The sequence below is a fragment of the Anolis carolinensis genome, chromosome 2 (genome assembly GCF_035594765.1).
Source record: "Anolis carolinensis isolate JA03-04 chromosome 2, rAnoCar3.1.pri, whole genome shotgun sequence".
Classification (NCBI taxonomy): domain Eukaryota; kingdom Metazoa; phylum Chordata; class Lepidosauria; order Squamata; family Dactyloidae; genus Anolis; species Anolis carolinensis.
In genome coordinates this window covers 64,235,030-64,251,456 of record NC_085842.1, presented here as the reverse complement: position 1 = coordinate 64,251,456, position 16,427 = coordinate 64,235,030, and the positions used below count along the sequence as shown (strand labels likewise).

The 16,427-nt window shown below is 39.4% G+C and overlaps 1 protein-coding gene across 2 annotated transcripts in view; it reads right to left on the bottom strand.

Annotated features, from left to right (window-relative positions):
• Positions 1–233: 233 nt before the first annotated feature.
• Positions 234–16,427, bottom strand: part of abtb1 (ankyrin repeat and BTB domain containing 1) — a 39,653-nt gene continuing 23,459 nt past the window's right edge. For both annotated transcript variants that reach the window (XM_003217728.4, XM_008105295.2), the window contains exons 9-12: positions 15,039–15,137; positions 13,138–13,305; positions 7,460–7,660; positions 234–4,170 (exon numbers count right to left, since the gene is read on the bottom strand). In XM_003217728.4, coding sequence (XP_003217776.1) covers positions 3,964–4,170; positions 7,460–7,660; positions 13,138–13,305; positions 15,039–15,137 — 675 coding nt within the window. In that variant the 3' untranslated portion in view covers positions 234–3,963. The remainder of the gene's footprint in view (positions 4,171–7,459; positions 7,661–13,137; positions 13,306–15,038; positions 15,138–16,427) is intronic.

Sequence of the window (16,427 nt, the reverse complement as noted above, 5' to 3'; positions counted from 1 at the left end):
GAATATCTGAAGACAAGGTGTTACTGTCCACATAGATGCTTCTCCATGTCGGCAAGATCCCTGAATTCTTCAGGTTTCTTTCTCACATAGAGAACCTCCCTATGACGTGTGTTCATTAAAGCACGGTTAAGTCACACTTGAACAGAGCAAAAGCCTTTCCTACAAGAGTAAACCTGAAACTTGACCCCCAGCACTTGTTAATAGAATAATAAATGAGGCATCGCAAAGGCAGATCTAATGAAATAGACTCTTTATTGTCTCACACATGCTTATATATTAAGCTATTAAATATATTATTATATTGCCATTCTGAAAAGCTTTGCACATTCTCTTTAACAAACATCAGAAGATGAATCCAATGTAAACAAGAGGGACTATAAATAATCAGAAGAAAAATCTTTTAAATTGGTTTACAATGCTGTTGCACCAAAAGGCAAGAACATGTTCAATAAATATAAGGAACCCATAATCTCCCTTTTCTTTGCACTTAAAGTATGTAATTTTTGAACAAAGGTTGCACAGCTTGTGGTATTTGCCCACCTCATCTCCTGCAAGCCCCGATTTGCAAAAGGCAATAAAGTAAATCATATCTCAGACAGTTGGGATGCTGGGACAATTCACTGAGGATCTTGAACTCGGAGGCAGAACTACTGAATACAATCATGCCGATAAGTCATTCTGAATTTATGCAGTACTCTGAGCAAAGCTGTTACTGGAAAAGGCCAGCCCAACTTTTGATTCCCTTGACCTTTCACTGGATCCCAATGTTGTATTTATCCTCAATTTCTTCTATTTGTTTCACTTTGACTGTGCTGATCCCTCTGTGTCCTTGTGTTTATTTTTTGCTCTAGCAATTCAGTGGCAGAGTTATTCATATAAAAACCAAGTATTTATATCATTGGCTTGAATTCAACAGATATCATGAAAAATGTTTCAGATGGCTAAGACGAAGACTGAGGAACAGAACCAAATCTCAAAAAGAATGGAAAAAACTGCAGGGCCCTTCCTATTAATTCATGGAAAACCCATTCCTAATAGAATAAATTTTTATTGCTTTTGACCAGAGGCGAGGAGCCTGTGTTCTCCGGATGCTGATGGCTGTAACTCCGATCAACTTTTGCCAATATAACGATGATGCATTCCACGATAGAGGACAGCCTCTAGGCTTCCTTCATTATAGCATCAAACTTTGTTTGATAGTGGATTTGCTAAGTCATTACTTTACAGTTCTTGCATTTGAGCTTTCTCAAAATGATTTTGGATTTGCGCTGTTCCTTTTTTTAAAAAAGCTTTTGCCTTCCTTTGCATAATGCCATCCTCAAGATTCTCCATCGTTCAAGAAAATGCATCTCACTTTGTCACTCCTAAATAGGTTCTATGTTGCATATATTTTATGTGTTTAGGCCTGAAGGAGACTCGTATAGAGAATCAACACTGATAAAGGGTCCTTTGATATATTCCAGAACAGAGGTGAAACAAGACATAATGCCTCAGCATCTCTGGGAGACCCCAAACGAAGCAATGCCATGTAGGCAATATTCATTCTTTTGGAGATATCTAGATCAAATCACTTTGTTCTACTACTATGCCTCTCTGGTGTTATGAATACCTAATATAGGAAACCTGAAACATATACCGTACATACCTCCCTCCTTCCATTTTGTTTCACCTTTTTCACAAAGCATTTAACAAAGATGTATTCCTAGCCTGGCAGATACTTTCTGATGAGCACAAGCCCAATTTCTGCGTTTACCCAATGCTACCTAAATTCAAGCCACAAAGAGACAAGCAGTGGAATGGGAAAGAACAGAACAAAGGGCTCTTATCACTGTCATGGCATGGAAAATGGCAAAACCAACCCTTAGCTGAGGATGTGAAACTTATTATTGGAAAGCATTATTATGGAAAGCTGAAGTTAATGAGGATCAGTATCACATACGCCAGGTCAATGTCTCTATTGAAGTTAATGTAACACTTAATAGCAGTATTACTTGAGAAGCAATCATATTCTATTCATTTATTTCCCTGTCAAATTAATAAATTTAAATGCATAATTCTACAGAGGCAATGCAGTACAGATCTCCTGCATGATCTTGGCTAGTGTTAAAAGTTTCCATGTTGTACCACACGTTTTTCTTGTGTTTCTCAATTTTTCCATCACACTCTCTCTCCCTTTCTTATCCCACCAAGGCAGGAAATGCCAAAATACTTTCTAGGATGACTCAAGAAAGTTTCCTGCATTAAAACATCACTAATCCCTGGCAGCCTTAAGGGATCTCTCTTAGCAAATCTGGTAATTAATGGAGAAAAACAAGTCAACTAGAATGGGCATTGTGCAGCCCAACCGGCTGTTAGATACAGCCCTCCATGTTATTTCAATGTGAGCAGTGGGGAGGCAAGGCACAGCATACTTGAGGTGTTCGCGAGCTTTTGGAAGGCATTATTTTAGCTCTGGCAACTACCACCCTAGTCCACACATTAACAATTCCCCAACCTTCAACCAGTTATGTAGTATATTTTATGTCCATCATGTTAATGCAGGTTACCAGAGGCCAATCTGAAGAATTGATAACTCATGACTATTGAGGGTATTCTATGCCATTCTCCTGCTACTTTGCAGGTATATTTTCATTAACCCATAGATGCCATTCACAGAGAAGAGGGAGCAATACCTCCCACTGCAGTTCTCTGGCTACTCTTGGCAGCAATCAGCTTGATACAGTGGCTTACAATTGCTGGAACTACAGATTAGCTTTTTCATGTGCATACTTGCATATTAGTGCATGCCCATTAGCACCATGCGGTCAAATATCTATACTCTAATGGGCACAGATCAAAATTGTGTGATCTGGTTAATGAACTCCAAATTTTACAGTATACAGATCATGCCATCTTGGTATATGGATATATTCAAATGTGGTGCAAAATGGTTTGACAGCTAGTGGTAAAAATGGAGTAGGCAGTATGACAACTCTTCCCAACTCCCTTGGATAACAGGATCTTCAAAAGGACGAGTTTTGGCTTCTGTTCCAAAGGAAAAGACCCCATGTCACATACACACATACTCCATATTGGCATCTAAGGGTTATGGGTACTACAACAACTAAGCCTTCAGATACAAGGAAACCCATTAAATGTCACTTCAGTACCTGGAATGGAATAGATAGAAATAACTGAAGTCCTTGCTAAACTTCCATGTTTAAATAGCAACAACCAAAGAGTAAGTGACCAAGCATTTTGCATCGCAGATAAAGGTTAACCCATGCAACCTGGCAAAGCACTGTACTTTAATAAGTAAAGCCAAAAGTGTGGAATAAAAAGATAATAATGTCAGTGAATGTGAGCTTCTGAAGAATAAGGCATCTGAATTGCTGAGCTTCTGCTCTGCCCCAGTTGTGCACGTCTAGAAGATACGTTTCCAGGATAAAGAAACATAGCAATCATTTATTTCGGAAAGGCGAGCAGCAGAAAAATCTACTCACCACATCCTTGAAGCTCTGTAAAAGCGTCTGTCACCATACTTACCCTTTATAATATGGACCATGGAAAGCAATCTTGATTTATTCATAACCAGCCACTGCCTTGAATGTATATTGTGTTAGTCTCCTCGCTGAAAGCTCTCGTGCCATTGCATTACATATTGCACCAATTTTCAATTAGCATCACCAGACTACGTATAATACCACATGTATCAAATCATACATTAATTAAATAGGGCTTGCAAATAACGCTAACAGTATCATGTATTAACAGCAAAGATTTTAAACCTGAGCTGTGTTTGATGATTCTTAGGAGAAATAAAGGCTATCATAGATATTTTAAAACTCAGAAAGTGATTTCTTGCATTAAAATAAGAAGGGACAACAAAATTCAAAGGGCAAGGAGAGAGAGAGAATGACAATAGCACTGTTAACTGAACTCTGGGCTGATCTGCCATGAAGTCACACAGGAGATTGTCCCAGGTTAACATTCAAGTCCAATGCTGGCTAGCAGATTATCTAGAGCCTCTAGTTTTTGGTTAGCCTCTTCAATGGCACTGTACGTTTGCACATTACTGGTTATGTGGAAGCGGATGTCATCTACAAGAGGAATGGAGTCTGTCTCCTGTCTTTCCTCCACTGCCTCCGCATTCTCCTTTACTGCCGCTGCAAACTCCTCAAGCTCCACTAGCTGGAAAGGTAAGAGAAATAGGGGGAAAGAAACCATATAAACTTGAGAAAACACCTAACAAAATGTTATGATTTATATTCTCTTCCTTTCTGCAAAGGAAGAATCCTGATCCAGAATGCACAATTCTTCATCATATGTCTAAAGACTCTTGCTTCCCACAAAAATGTGCATAATCAAAGTACAGTGATACTTTGAGTTACGAGTTTGATTTGTTCTGTGACTGAGCTCTTATCTCTTATCTCAAAGTGAATGCACTGAAATGCTATTAATCAATTCCAGCCCCCAAACCCCCACCCCACATTTTTGTTACATGTTGCTAAATAAGAAAGAACAAATAACAAATAATGTATCATTACACATTCACATGGAACAATAAAAAAGATCAACTTTAAAATGGTAGAGCATAAAGTTGTGGCAAGGAAGTACAAAGTGAAGAGGCAGGAGCATCATTTTCTTCATACTTGACTCATTCCAGCCTCCCGCCCTCCTTTGATCTCTCTCTTTTTCATGAAGCCAAACATACCAGGAATAAAAACTACACAAAATCGATTAACCCATAGTTCCTCAAAGCGGAAAAGAGCAAAGCGGACAGCAATCTCCTAAAGCAGACAAGAGAACGAGGCACGGAGGCTACTCCCTTGAATCCCTAAAGCCCTGTACTCTTACACTAGTACTCCCAATAGCACTAGCTCTTAACTCAAGACCCTGCTCATATGTCAAAGTGAAGTCTGGGCCAAGCAACAGCTTATAACTCAAAACACTCTTAAGTTGGAATGTTCTTAAGTTGAGGTTCCATTGTATATTCAAATTGCAGAAGGAAAGGCACGTCCTTCCAAAAGAAGGGATGTTGGCCACTGATCAGAACAGGTTGCGGGCATGACATCTGCTTCGTCACAAACCTCTCTTTCATTGTGGATAATAATCCAACTCAGACATTTTTAAATGCTCTGTATCATTTTCCTCCACTCACTTTAAAAAAAGCATTTGCTCCATATCCTTGAGATAAACACCAGATATTTATCACAGCTTTTTGTCTTGATGTTTTAGGTGAGCCACAAGACCAAATCAAACATATTTCTCTCTCATGTTTCTGAGATCCAGTATTAATTTAATGAAGTAAAGTCACTGCTAGTTACCTCTTATACCAAGTCAATTTGGGGTGCATCTACAATGAAGAATTAATGAAGTATGACACACTTTAGCTAGCTGCCATGGCACAATGTTATGGAATCATGGGGTTTGTAGTTTTACAAGATTTTTAACCTTCTTTTCCGAAGAGTGCTGGTGCTTCACTAAACTACAAATCCTAGGATTCCACAGCAGTAAGCCATCACAGATAAGGTAGTGTTAAACTGCATTCATTCTTCAGTGTAGATGTAGCCTTGGATGTAGCAAAAGAAAAACGCCCAGGCTACTTAATAGTACTGAAGTTCAAGAGGCCTCATTTTTATTTAGAGCAGAGAGACCACCCCAAGAGCCAGTTCTGGGCCCGTGGCAAGCCAAGGAAAGAAATGCCTGATTCTTTTGAGCTGGAAGAGAAGAGAGGAGCCTTTTGTGTCAGAGAAACTGTTATAAAATTATTTTCTTCTGTGAGTTTTCTCAAGGAGAAAAGATTTTCACACTTCTTCTGAAGTCTGTTAAGTAATGAAGACTGCAGTTCATGTAGGAGTGCATATTATAGCTATTTTTTTTTAATCAGCTCATTGATTTGGCTCCAAAACACTTAGTAGAAGCAACATTGTTCCTGTCACATGGTTCTGTCCATACTACAACTGGTCAAGTGTGAAAGGAAACAGAAAAGCAGGGAGTCTGCTTTGCTCCAGGGAAAAATGCTACAAATGGCACTACTGACCATTTAAAGCATAATTTGGAAGCAATTTCTGCTCCAGGTTTTGGGGATGGTTATTTTATTACGAATTCTAGAATTATGCATAAACAGCATGCCTGGAAGGAGTAATTCATATTCCCACAAAAAACAAGATAGATGGTCCTTAAAACAAAGAGTAAATATAAGATATAGTTTGTAGTGATCATTAGGCCTGTATTTCTTCATGGATGCTTAGTGTTCATTCCTTTACCAGAGGACAAAGCACGGATTCCAGTCAGCTGACATTGTTTTGGTTTACATCTGCATCTGAAAATATCAACATCTTCTTAAGTAAATCATTGTGAGTCCCTGTCCTGGGAGAGGGGGGGGGGACTAGACATAAATCTGAAAAACTAGTGTAGTCACAACCAAGTGAACCCTAAAACTCTGGAGGTGGCAGACATGTCTTGGCTAAGCCCACTGTAGCACCAATTACAGGTATTTAGTATTTGTGTTGTATATTTCAAATATTCATATACTCCACACATCCTTCTAGTCTAGTCATTATACATCCGAATGGGATTCTTTCTTAGATTACATATTTGGGGGTGGGATTGACTGAAGTGTTTAGTCCAACAAAAGAGCTGTGTCTCCAAAATCATCTAGTGGTTTTATGAGATTTAGAGAAAGGGACGTCCTTAAACTAAACTCTTAGCCACTAGGTACACCAACTATACTGATGCAGTATGGTTGCCACCATACCTTTTCATGAAATTTGCTGAAGCAGCGTGCATGCTGGTCATGGCATTGATATATTAAACTGAGGAATCTCCTCATTTTGCAGGAGATCTTCTTGGCATAAAAACTGCATGGCTCCTAACTGACAAAACCAAATAATTTTATAGAGTGATCACTAAAGATATGAATTAGGCACATAAGAAACTCCAAATCAAATTGTTGTCTGTGGATCACCAAACAAAGACTACTCTGGCAGGCACAAGCTCTCTGGGAGTCAATTTAGAAGTCTTTGATGTTACCTTCTTAATTGAGCATTTTGGCTAGAGATCAACTGGGCCTTCATTTCACAAAATATACATGTTACCACTAAGTGGTATACAGAATTATAGTGGCTTTTAGAAGCAACTATAGCAACCAAGATATTGAGGGAAGCCCATTGCATAGAAAGGTTTGTGACCCACAGATCCCATTGTTGACTCCGAAGCTAACTTTATGTGATAATTTTACAGGCAAAGACTCAAAGCTTGTGGGAGAGCTTCTCGCTCAACATTTTCTCTCTTCATCTCACCCTATAGAGAGTGTGGAAGCCTCCAGACACTGTTGGAGTGTATTCCCCATCAGATTTAACCAACAAGCTAGTAGTACTGGTTCATAAGGTGTTTCAGTCCCTTATCATAGAAAAATGTTAGCAGTTTTCTAGATGAAGTATGTGATCCATAGCTAGGCAAAGCTTCCTCCTGTTACCTTTTCAATGATCTTTGCCATATACTCTGTGCACTGATCCTCCAGTCGGGTTAGCTGGAAAAGCTTGGCAATCTTCCAGATGCTGACAACACTGTCCTCGTCAAGAACTTGTGCCAAAGTTCTCCCGCAAAGACGTTTGAGTCCAGGCAAAAGATACATGTCTGCAACACAGAGCACCTCGTAGGCGTTCTCAGGAGACAGCTGTTGGAGGAAGGCACCTCAGTGAAAAGGGAAGACACTGATCACACCCAACATTTTGCCTAGAAGCAAAAGTACAACTCACTATAATATTTCCACTGCTTCATCTGTTACTTATATTATACTTGTGAGCTTAATATAGATAAATAACCAGGAGTGTTATAACTTGTTCAAAGCCTTCAATGCAGAGAGAAAAACTAAACTAAGCAGACCCACATCGGCCAGTCCAAATTTGTACCAGCAAAGAATACATACAGTATGAGCCTGTATCTGTGGGGGATACATTTCTCTTCATCACAGGAATATCAGCAAATCCTATTATTTTCAATGGGGTGAACGACAGAAGTACAAAGAACAGAGTATTATTTGTACAGGAAGCACCAAATGGTTAAGTGAGATCATGGATAAATGAAACTTTATATCAATTCTGTGGATACAGAGGTCATACTTTATCTAAAGCAGATTCTCAAACTGTGCTCCTCCAGATGTTTTAGACTTCAGCTCTCACAATTCCTAACAGCTGGTAGCCTGGCTGGGATTTCTGGCAGCTGAAGTTCAAAACCCCTGGAGGAGCAGTTTGAGAAACACTAATCGGAGTGTCAGACTTGCAAAGATCTTCAGTGGCATCCACCAGCCATTTTCTACATTTTCAGTGCTGGAAAATATCACTAAGAAGGTGGTCTCAGCTGATCTTAAGAATTACGACTGGACCAAGGGCGGTAACCTAGTACACATGTTCAAACCAAAGATCACTTGATGAAGGTGCAAGATTCAGTTCTACAGAAGCTATATTTGTTTGTATTTGATGGTTTGTTATTAACACGTTAAAGGGAAGAAAAGAAAGCCCCATTGTTTAATACCCCAGAAATAATAGCAATAATAATAATTAAAGTCCAGGTTCTCATGAAACAGCTCAGTGTAGTTTATATAACTTGATAATAGGTTGCTAAATAACTCTCTGTCATAGGATTACTACCCACACCAGAGTCCAAAGCCATGTCAAATAGCAATTATGTTGCATAATCTGAAAAAGATATGAACATGAGATAGCAGAAAGTACATGTGAATTAAATCTGTCGCAAGAACATTAATTCACAATTACCCTCAAGGGAGTGGCTTTTCTCCTCTGAGTTTATATAACTTATCACTGAATCAACTAAAGCACTATTCTTCACAGCATAACACACATATTTTTTCTACAATATAGAAAAAACATGTAATATATGGAACCTAAATTAGGATTTTTAAAAATTATAATATGCTACTGGTGGTTTGTGCTGAAGTTTTTATCAAACCCCCAAAGTCATCTGGAGCACCCAGAGAGAGCTCCTGGGGCACCACCAAACCTCTGCATCTCCTCGCCTTCCTCCATCATCAGCTGAAAGGGGATTAAAAAGTGTGCAGAGATGAGGAAGGCAAAAGAACAACTTTCAACTTAATGTACTTTTCAAACTGAGGTGAGCAGCCAAGCAAAAAATTAAGCAACCAGCAGGAAAACCATCCTGTAAAAATGGTTTTCAAAGACAGATGGGAAAATGACATGAGTGGGAATGATCAACAAGTGTGTGCGTGTGGAGGGGGGTAATGAAGTGTGCATTTTCTCTGTGTCTTCTTGCTCTCCCCACTCACTTCATGTCTGTGTCCCCTCCACTTCACACTCTGTGAGTCCATTTCTGCTCCTTCTTTCCCTCTATGCATCTGTCTGTACTTCTATCTTCCCCCTTTCTCTGGTTCCTCTACAAATATGTGTTTTTACCAGGTCTATACTTGCTATATGTGAGGTTTATTTATGGCACAACTTCCCTTATGTGAATGGGAATACTCCAGGGCAGCGCTTTGGGGATGATATCCAACTGTCCACCTAAGGATTGCTTTGGCGAGTGGAAAAGCAAATCAAGGGGAATAATTCAGGGTTTGTCTCAAAATGCCAATGAGGGGAAATATATAAGAACCAGATGCCAAGTCCTGAGTCCTTAATCTCCCCACATTTATTGAACATCCTCTTTAAATAGCCCCATCAATAAGGGTGGTTTTCTCAGCAGTGTAAGGGAAAGACACATGATCTTATTGCTTCCTACCTCTTTAGAGTAAACTCTATCACTGAAAATAAGATGCCAGGCCACAGAATTTGATCTTATTTAAGCAGATGGGGTTTATACAGGTGACCAACACAAATACTTATATGTGTCTTATGGTGGGATGTGCCTTTCACACATTTCCTGAAGGAGCTTCCAGGGTGATGAATGTAACAGGAATCTATAATCTACCATAAAGGATCCCTTTTGAATGAATTAGATGGATGACACAAGCCAACCAAGTATTTTGACATGTATCGTTCACAGATGTTAACATGCTCCAAAGCTAACTAAATTGTGCTTTTATTTTATAGAGTCAATGCTCCTAATTAGTTCTTTGCTCCATTTGGCTTCAACATTTCCTAACCTCCATCATTTTAAATTACCCACTTAAGGACAAGGAACTTCCAGCACATAACACCCAAACTACTTTTCCTCTTAGGTTTGTCCGATCAAATTCTTGAGGCTCACTTTAAATGGGACCCTGCAGCTTCTAGCAAATATTGTTGCTGCTGTTTGGAAATAAAAACAACCACACTCTTGCACAATTCCCACAAAAGTTTATTCTGAGTCTACATAACTGAAAGGCTCAACTAAAACTATACATTTGTTATGGAGAATAACACAATTGGACCAGCAACTGTGCTGTTAATTCATTGCTATACACAAAAGGCAGTCATTTAATGACATACTATTGCTGATCAAAAAAGATCAATGTAATGGACATGGGTAATTTGAATTCCTCAATATCTGTTCTCTCACAGTGATAACTCATGGGAAAATCTAGTTATATCTAAGGATGGTGTAGACAAGCCTTTTTCAACAACATATATTTTCATTTTTGAATTTGATATTGTTTTTCAAAGAACATTTTAAAGTCCAACAGCACTGAAAACAAAACACAGAAGGGGAACAGACACTATGAAAAAGCACCACAAACCTCACTGTAGCTGGCACACCAAAGATGGTAGTAAAGATGCCCACTAGAAGTTAGGGAGAAGTGTTCAGTCTGTGAAGGCCTGTGGCATTATCCAAGAAGAAAGAGGCTTTAGTCCTGCTACAAAAAAGCTGCCCTGGTCTTTAAAAAAAGGAATGGTCAATAACAAGAGTCCTTTCAAACCTCCCTTATGAACTAAAGGAAAACAAAGACAGATGGCCTTACTGGCAGCTTCATTCTTGCCCTGCAGGAAGGCAGATCAAAGGAAAAGGGAGACAGAAAAGCCTCAGAGAGAATTAATTCCGCAAAGTGTGCTCTCCTAACTCTCCAACCAGTCCAGACCAGCAACACTAGTCCCCACCAAATGAAATCCATTCCAGATCAATAAACATGGGAGTGAGACCAGGATAGCAGCTAAGCTTGCTATTGGAAAAGGATCACCTTCAGCCTCTTTTGAGGGTAAATATTATTTCCCTAAAAATGATGGATAAAAAAGAGAAGGTAGCTCTTAGTAAGAATCAGCCAATATCTAAAACCTCCTGGAGAGGGACAGGGGCGGCTATTCTTCAGCTCTGAATATGCTCCTACTTTCCAGTATGCAGTGTTTTGGAGCTCTCTACAATGGACAGCATGGACACAGTTTCTTTGGAGACAAAAATTCTACCTCCCACTTCTCCTGTCACTCCAGCAGCCAAGGGGAGTTGGAAGTTGTTTTGATGCATATTTGCTTTTCAGGACATTAGCAAGAGGTTTCACAGAGGCTTCATCTGAAAGTCCTCATTACTGTGAAGGGCCTTTGCTGATGGGTTTCTTGCTCTGCAAGTTCAGCACTGTTCGTGCGCTGAGATGGACTGCTGGTGCTCATGATTACAACCAGCTCCATGACATCCTCAAGTGACAAAGTTCAGTTATCATGTAAAAAAGACGGCATAAGACATGTTTTCATAAGCATTTGAACAGCAAGGATGCCACCAGGCATTTTCACATCTACTTTTTTATGGCGTTCTTATTATTTCAAAACTAAAGTAACTTCTCAGGTACTGAGTAAAAGATGCAGTAGTCATACTATAAGGAGCAGTCCCAATTAGGAATATTAGGGGGGAATGTATATCCATGACTTTGGTCTCAATGTTGCAGTAGAATGTAACACAAAGCAAAATATATGTACTGTATCTCTAGGTATGTTGCAATGTGCTGGTACTGCCCTCTAGTGGCAGCTGGGCCACGCTGTGTACTGTAATGCTTTTTCATTTCCATAAGTAGGTACTGTTCCATTGGCACCTAAAAATAAGCTGCACAAGAACTGACAATAGGAGAAATATGTTGACATAAAGGAAATATTTTTCAGGAGAAAGAGCCACCACTAACAATTATTAACAAGTGCCCTACTATGGAATATAATTCACTTCTAGCTCGGAGTAAAGCATAGGCCTGAGACTGATAAATGAGGTGTTCAGAATTCACAACAATAAGCAAGAAATTAGAGGCATAAGTAAATGAACCAATAAGAAGCTATGGGAGAATGCTAACTCATTTCAGACCCCATCTACACTATCATATAATGCATGTAGATGGGGTTTGAAATGAGTTAGCATTCTCCCATATTGGTTAACTTATGTCTCTAATTTCTTGCTTATTGTTGCGAATCCTGAGTACCTCATTTATCAGTCTCAGGCCTATGCTTTACTCCAGGCTAGAAGTGAAACTGCATTATATGGTCAATGTAGACTCATAGAATCTTGATAAAATAGTGAAGAGTAGAGACATCACACTGGCAAAGAAGGTCCGCATAGTTAAAGCAATGGTATTCCCCGTAGTAACCTATGGATGCGAGAGCTGGACCATAAGGAAGGCTGAGCGAAGGAAGATAGACGCTTTTGAACTGTGGTGTTGGAGGAAAATCCTGAGAGTGCCTTGGACTGCAAGAAGATCCAACCAGTCTATACTCCAGGAAATAATGCTCACCAGCTGCTCACTGGAGGGAAGGATATTAGAGGCAAAGATGAAGTATTTTGGACACATAATGAGAAGAGGGAAAGCTTGGAGAAGAGAATGATGCTGGGGAAAATGGAAGGAAAAAGAGAGGCCAACCAAGGGCAAGATGGATGGACGGTATCCTTGAAGTGACTGGCTTGACCTTGAAGGAGCTGGGGGTGGTGATGACCGAGTTAAACTGTATTATAGGGCTGTGTAAATGGAGTCTCAGTGACAAATAAATAAGCAAAGACAATTTCACAAGGCAATTCTCATGATCCTATGGTTGTGATACTGCCAAGGAGTTAGGCCACACTGATAAAATTTAATGTCTCCGTCTAGTGCTCCTTGCAGCTCTTTGCCAATGTAAACTGACACCAAAACTACACAGAGCCAATTCTGTCCCTTGCCATTTCTCTCTGGATTGCAATAAAGTCTTGCCGGGATGACCGTTCTATAAACAAATCACAGATGACCAAGAAGCCAAGCCTCACCTCTGTGTCATCACTGTAGATGTAATAGAGGACCCTGATAAAGATCTCCTCTGAAATGTCATGAAGGGTCACCACAGGAATGCTGGGCTGCGTCTGTAGCTCCTCGCTTTCAGAAAAATGATCCTCTAAGAGGGCTTTGAAATAGTCACTGCGGCCACAGAAAAACGCCTGCAAGCAAAATATAAAACAGGCCTGAGACACTGGCATCTTATTAGATAAAGGAAGCAACCAACCAACCAAGCAGCCCAGAAACACTTCTTTCAGCCAAGGAAAGAAGAATATTCAATATTCTAAATATATGCTCACGTTATTTCACATTACAGTAGAGTCTCACTTATCCCACATAAACGGGCCGGCAGAACGTTGGATAAGTGAAAATGTTGGATAATAAGGAGAGATTAAGGAAAAGCCTATTAAACGTCAAATTACGTTATGCTTTTACAAATTAAGCACACAAAACATGTTTTACAACAAATCGACAGAAAAAGCAGTTCAATGCACGGTAACATTATATAGTAATTACTGTATTTATTAATTTAGCACCAATGTATTGAAAACATTTACTAAAAAAATTGGCTACTAACAAATTAGGTAAAGGTAAAGGTTTCCCCTGACGTTAAGTCTAGTGATGTCTGATTCTGGAGGTTGGTGCTCATCTTCATCTCTAAGCCGAAGAGCCGGCATTATCCGTAGACACCTCATAGAATCATAGAATGGTAGAGTTGGAAGAGACCTCATGGGCCATCCAGTCCAACCCCCTGCCAAGAAGCAACCCCCTCCAAGGTCATGTGGCCAGCATGACTGCATGGAGCGCCGTTACCTTCCCACCGGAGTGGTACCTATTGATCTACTCACATTTGCATGTTTTCGAACTGCTAGGTTGGCAGGAGCTGGAGCTAACAGCGGGCGCTCAAGCCGCTCCCGGGATTTGAATCTGGGACCTTTCGGTCTGCAAGTTCAGCAGCTCAGCGCTTTAACGCACTTCGCCACCGGGGCTCTACTAACAAATTGACTACAAATAAAGATAGAATTGCATAAAATGAACTTACAGTAACAACATTGTCAGAAATTAAATTCTTAAAAAGTTCAATCCTTGCTGCCAAGAGAAACAACCGTGGATCTGGGTGGGAGGCAAACAGTTTTGGATAATCCAGAACATTGGATACGCAAATGTTGGATAAGTGAGACTCTACTGTATTTAGTTCCCCCCTTTATTCAGCTACACATCTATAGTGTTACTGGATTTAGGCAGTTACGTTGGCCAGTTCAATCACTGCTTCCAGAAACCAAGGACACGCAATGATTTTCTGATTTTCAGGCAGAAGCTTCATTGCAAGCAGCTGCAGATCTGTAATTGCTGTTTCTGCTGCCTCAGAGCACTGCAGTTATATGTCTGAGTGAAATAACTACACAGAATCATTTAATGCATTGAGAAAAAACTGTCAATCTAGTAAGCTTTATCATTTTGAAAATAATAAAACTGCAGTCTATTTTTAAGTAAGTTATTTGACTACTAATGTATTGCTTCCATGAATGTAGTCCTGCTGTGATTATCCCCTACTGCTATCCAGATAACAGAAGTCTACCAATAACCTTTTGTGAATTTGGTGCACTAACCCAAGAACCCTTATGAGAAGGAAGCCCCTGAAGCTCGGTGGAAATTACTTCCAAGTAAACATGCATATGATTATGCTGCAGATACTTCACTTACTAGGCAGGATTGCAATAAGAAATATTGGGAGCAATATAATTGTGTTTTCCAAGTTTAGTTTAAAAACCAGCAGCAGGATGCATGCATGTCTTTTTGGGACCACTTGTCTTAAATAAAAAAAGTTTTTCCCCTTTGTTCATGTTGGATGATTCAAGTAAAAACAACACTCCTGAAGTCGAAAAGCAAGTACCTTGTGGCACAAGAAATTGTAGTCAGCCACCCGGAAACACACATCAGGACAGCTGCTGAAGTTGTCTGTGCTGTCGAATGGCAACTCTCCAAAACCTACCTATACACATAGAGAATTTCTGTTATTTTTTCTTCATTTAAATCCATATGACAAGTGTTTTAATATTTGTTGTTACAATCAAACATGAAAATATGGGGGGGGGAGCAGCTGCATACAATGAGAATTTGAGACATAGCGATTCCTTTTTACTGGGGACAGACATCTGCAGCCTACTTTGTAATGCTTTATCAAAACTGAAAAGTGAGTCAAAGTTGGTTCAAGATCTTTCCTCTTCCAAATCTAGTGAGTATAGTTTCCTTCTGGGAGTGTCATGGGTAGGTGAAGTTATCATTGTACAGTTGCATTAATGGAAAATATGATAGCCTGAGTCTGTGCTGTGACGCCAGATAGAGAACACATTATCCTGACTGACAAGTAGCAAAACTGGCCTATGGTTGCCTAATGAAAATGGAAATGACATATGCTTTTAGAAATACATATCTTTATATCCATAGCCATTCACTAGAGAGAAGGGGAAAGGAAGCACTTAATATTGCCTTCCAGTCCATCTTATGTTTTTTCAAAGAACCTGCACAAAATACATACAGACTACCAGGGAGAAACACAGGGAGGCAACTGGCAAAAATGTCCTGCTACAAATGTGTGTCCTAAAAATATTTTTCTCTTTTTAATGATTGAAGGACTCTTAAATGTACTACATATTTATTTCATTTTGCAAGAGTACCATGCATGTGTAAATGATGTTTTTCATTAGCTCATAACAGAAAGGCAACAGCCATGTTTCAAGTTGTGAGTAGATATAACAATTCCAGATTTCAAATGTAAAACTAAGAGAGAAGTACTGTACGACATCCCAGATAGTCCGGATTATGACCCAGTTTATTGATGCTTTTCAATATCACAATTAACATATAGTTTGTTATTGACACATCATATTAAAATTATCAGTTTCATTTTGTAGGCAATATTATTAATTGGGGAGCTTCTATCAGTGATATTGCTACACTTGAATCTCAGTTTTGGGCTTTATCGTATTGGGGAGGGGAAGAAAGAAGTTTAATTTTAAAGATCTAATATGGAAGTAATTTGCAAAATTCCAGACTTAATCATTGTGGAGTATTCGTGTTTGCAAGTAATTTCTATTCCGCTTGAAAGCACACAATGTAACTCCCTGCTCTCTATCTCTTGTTTTCACAAAACACGTAATTCCTTGTGCACAATATGAAACTTAGGGCCAGGTTCAAGAAGGCACATTCCACGCATGCATCCAATTCTCTTTTGGGAGGAATAGTTTAACAAATGAAGTACATTTCTGATATGAGAGATGTC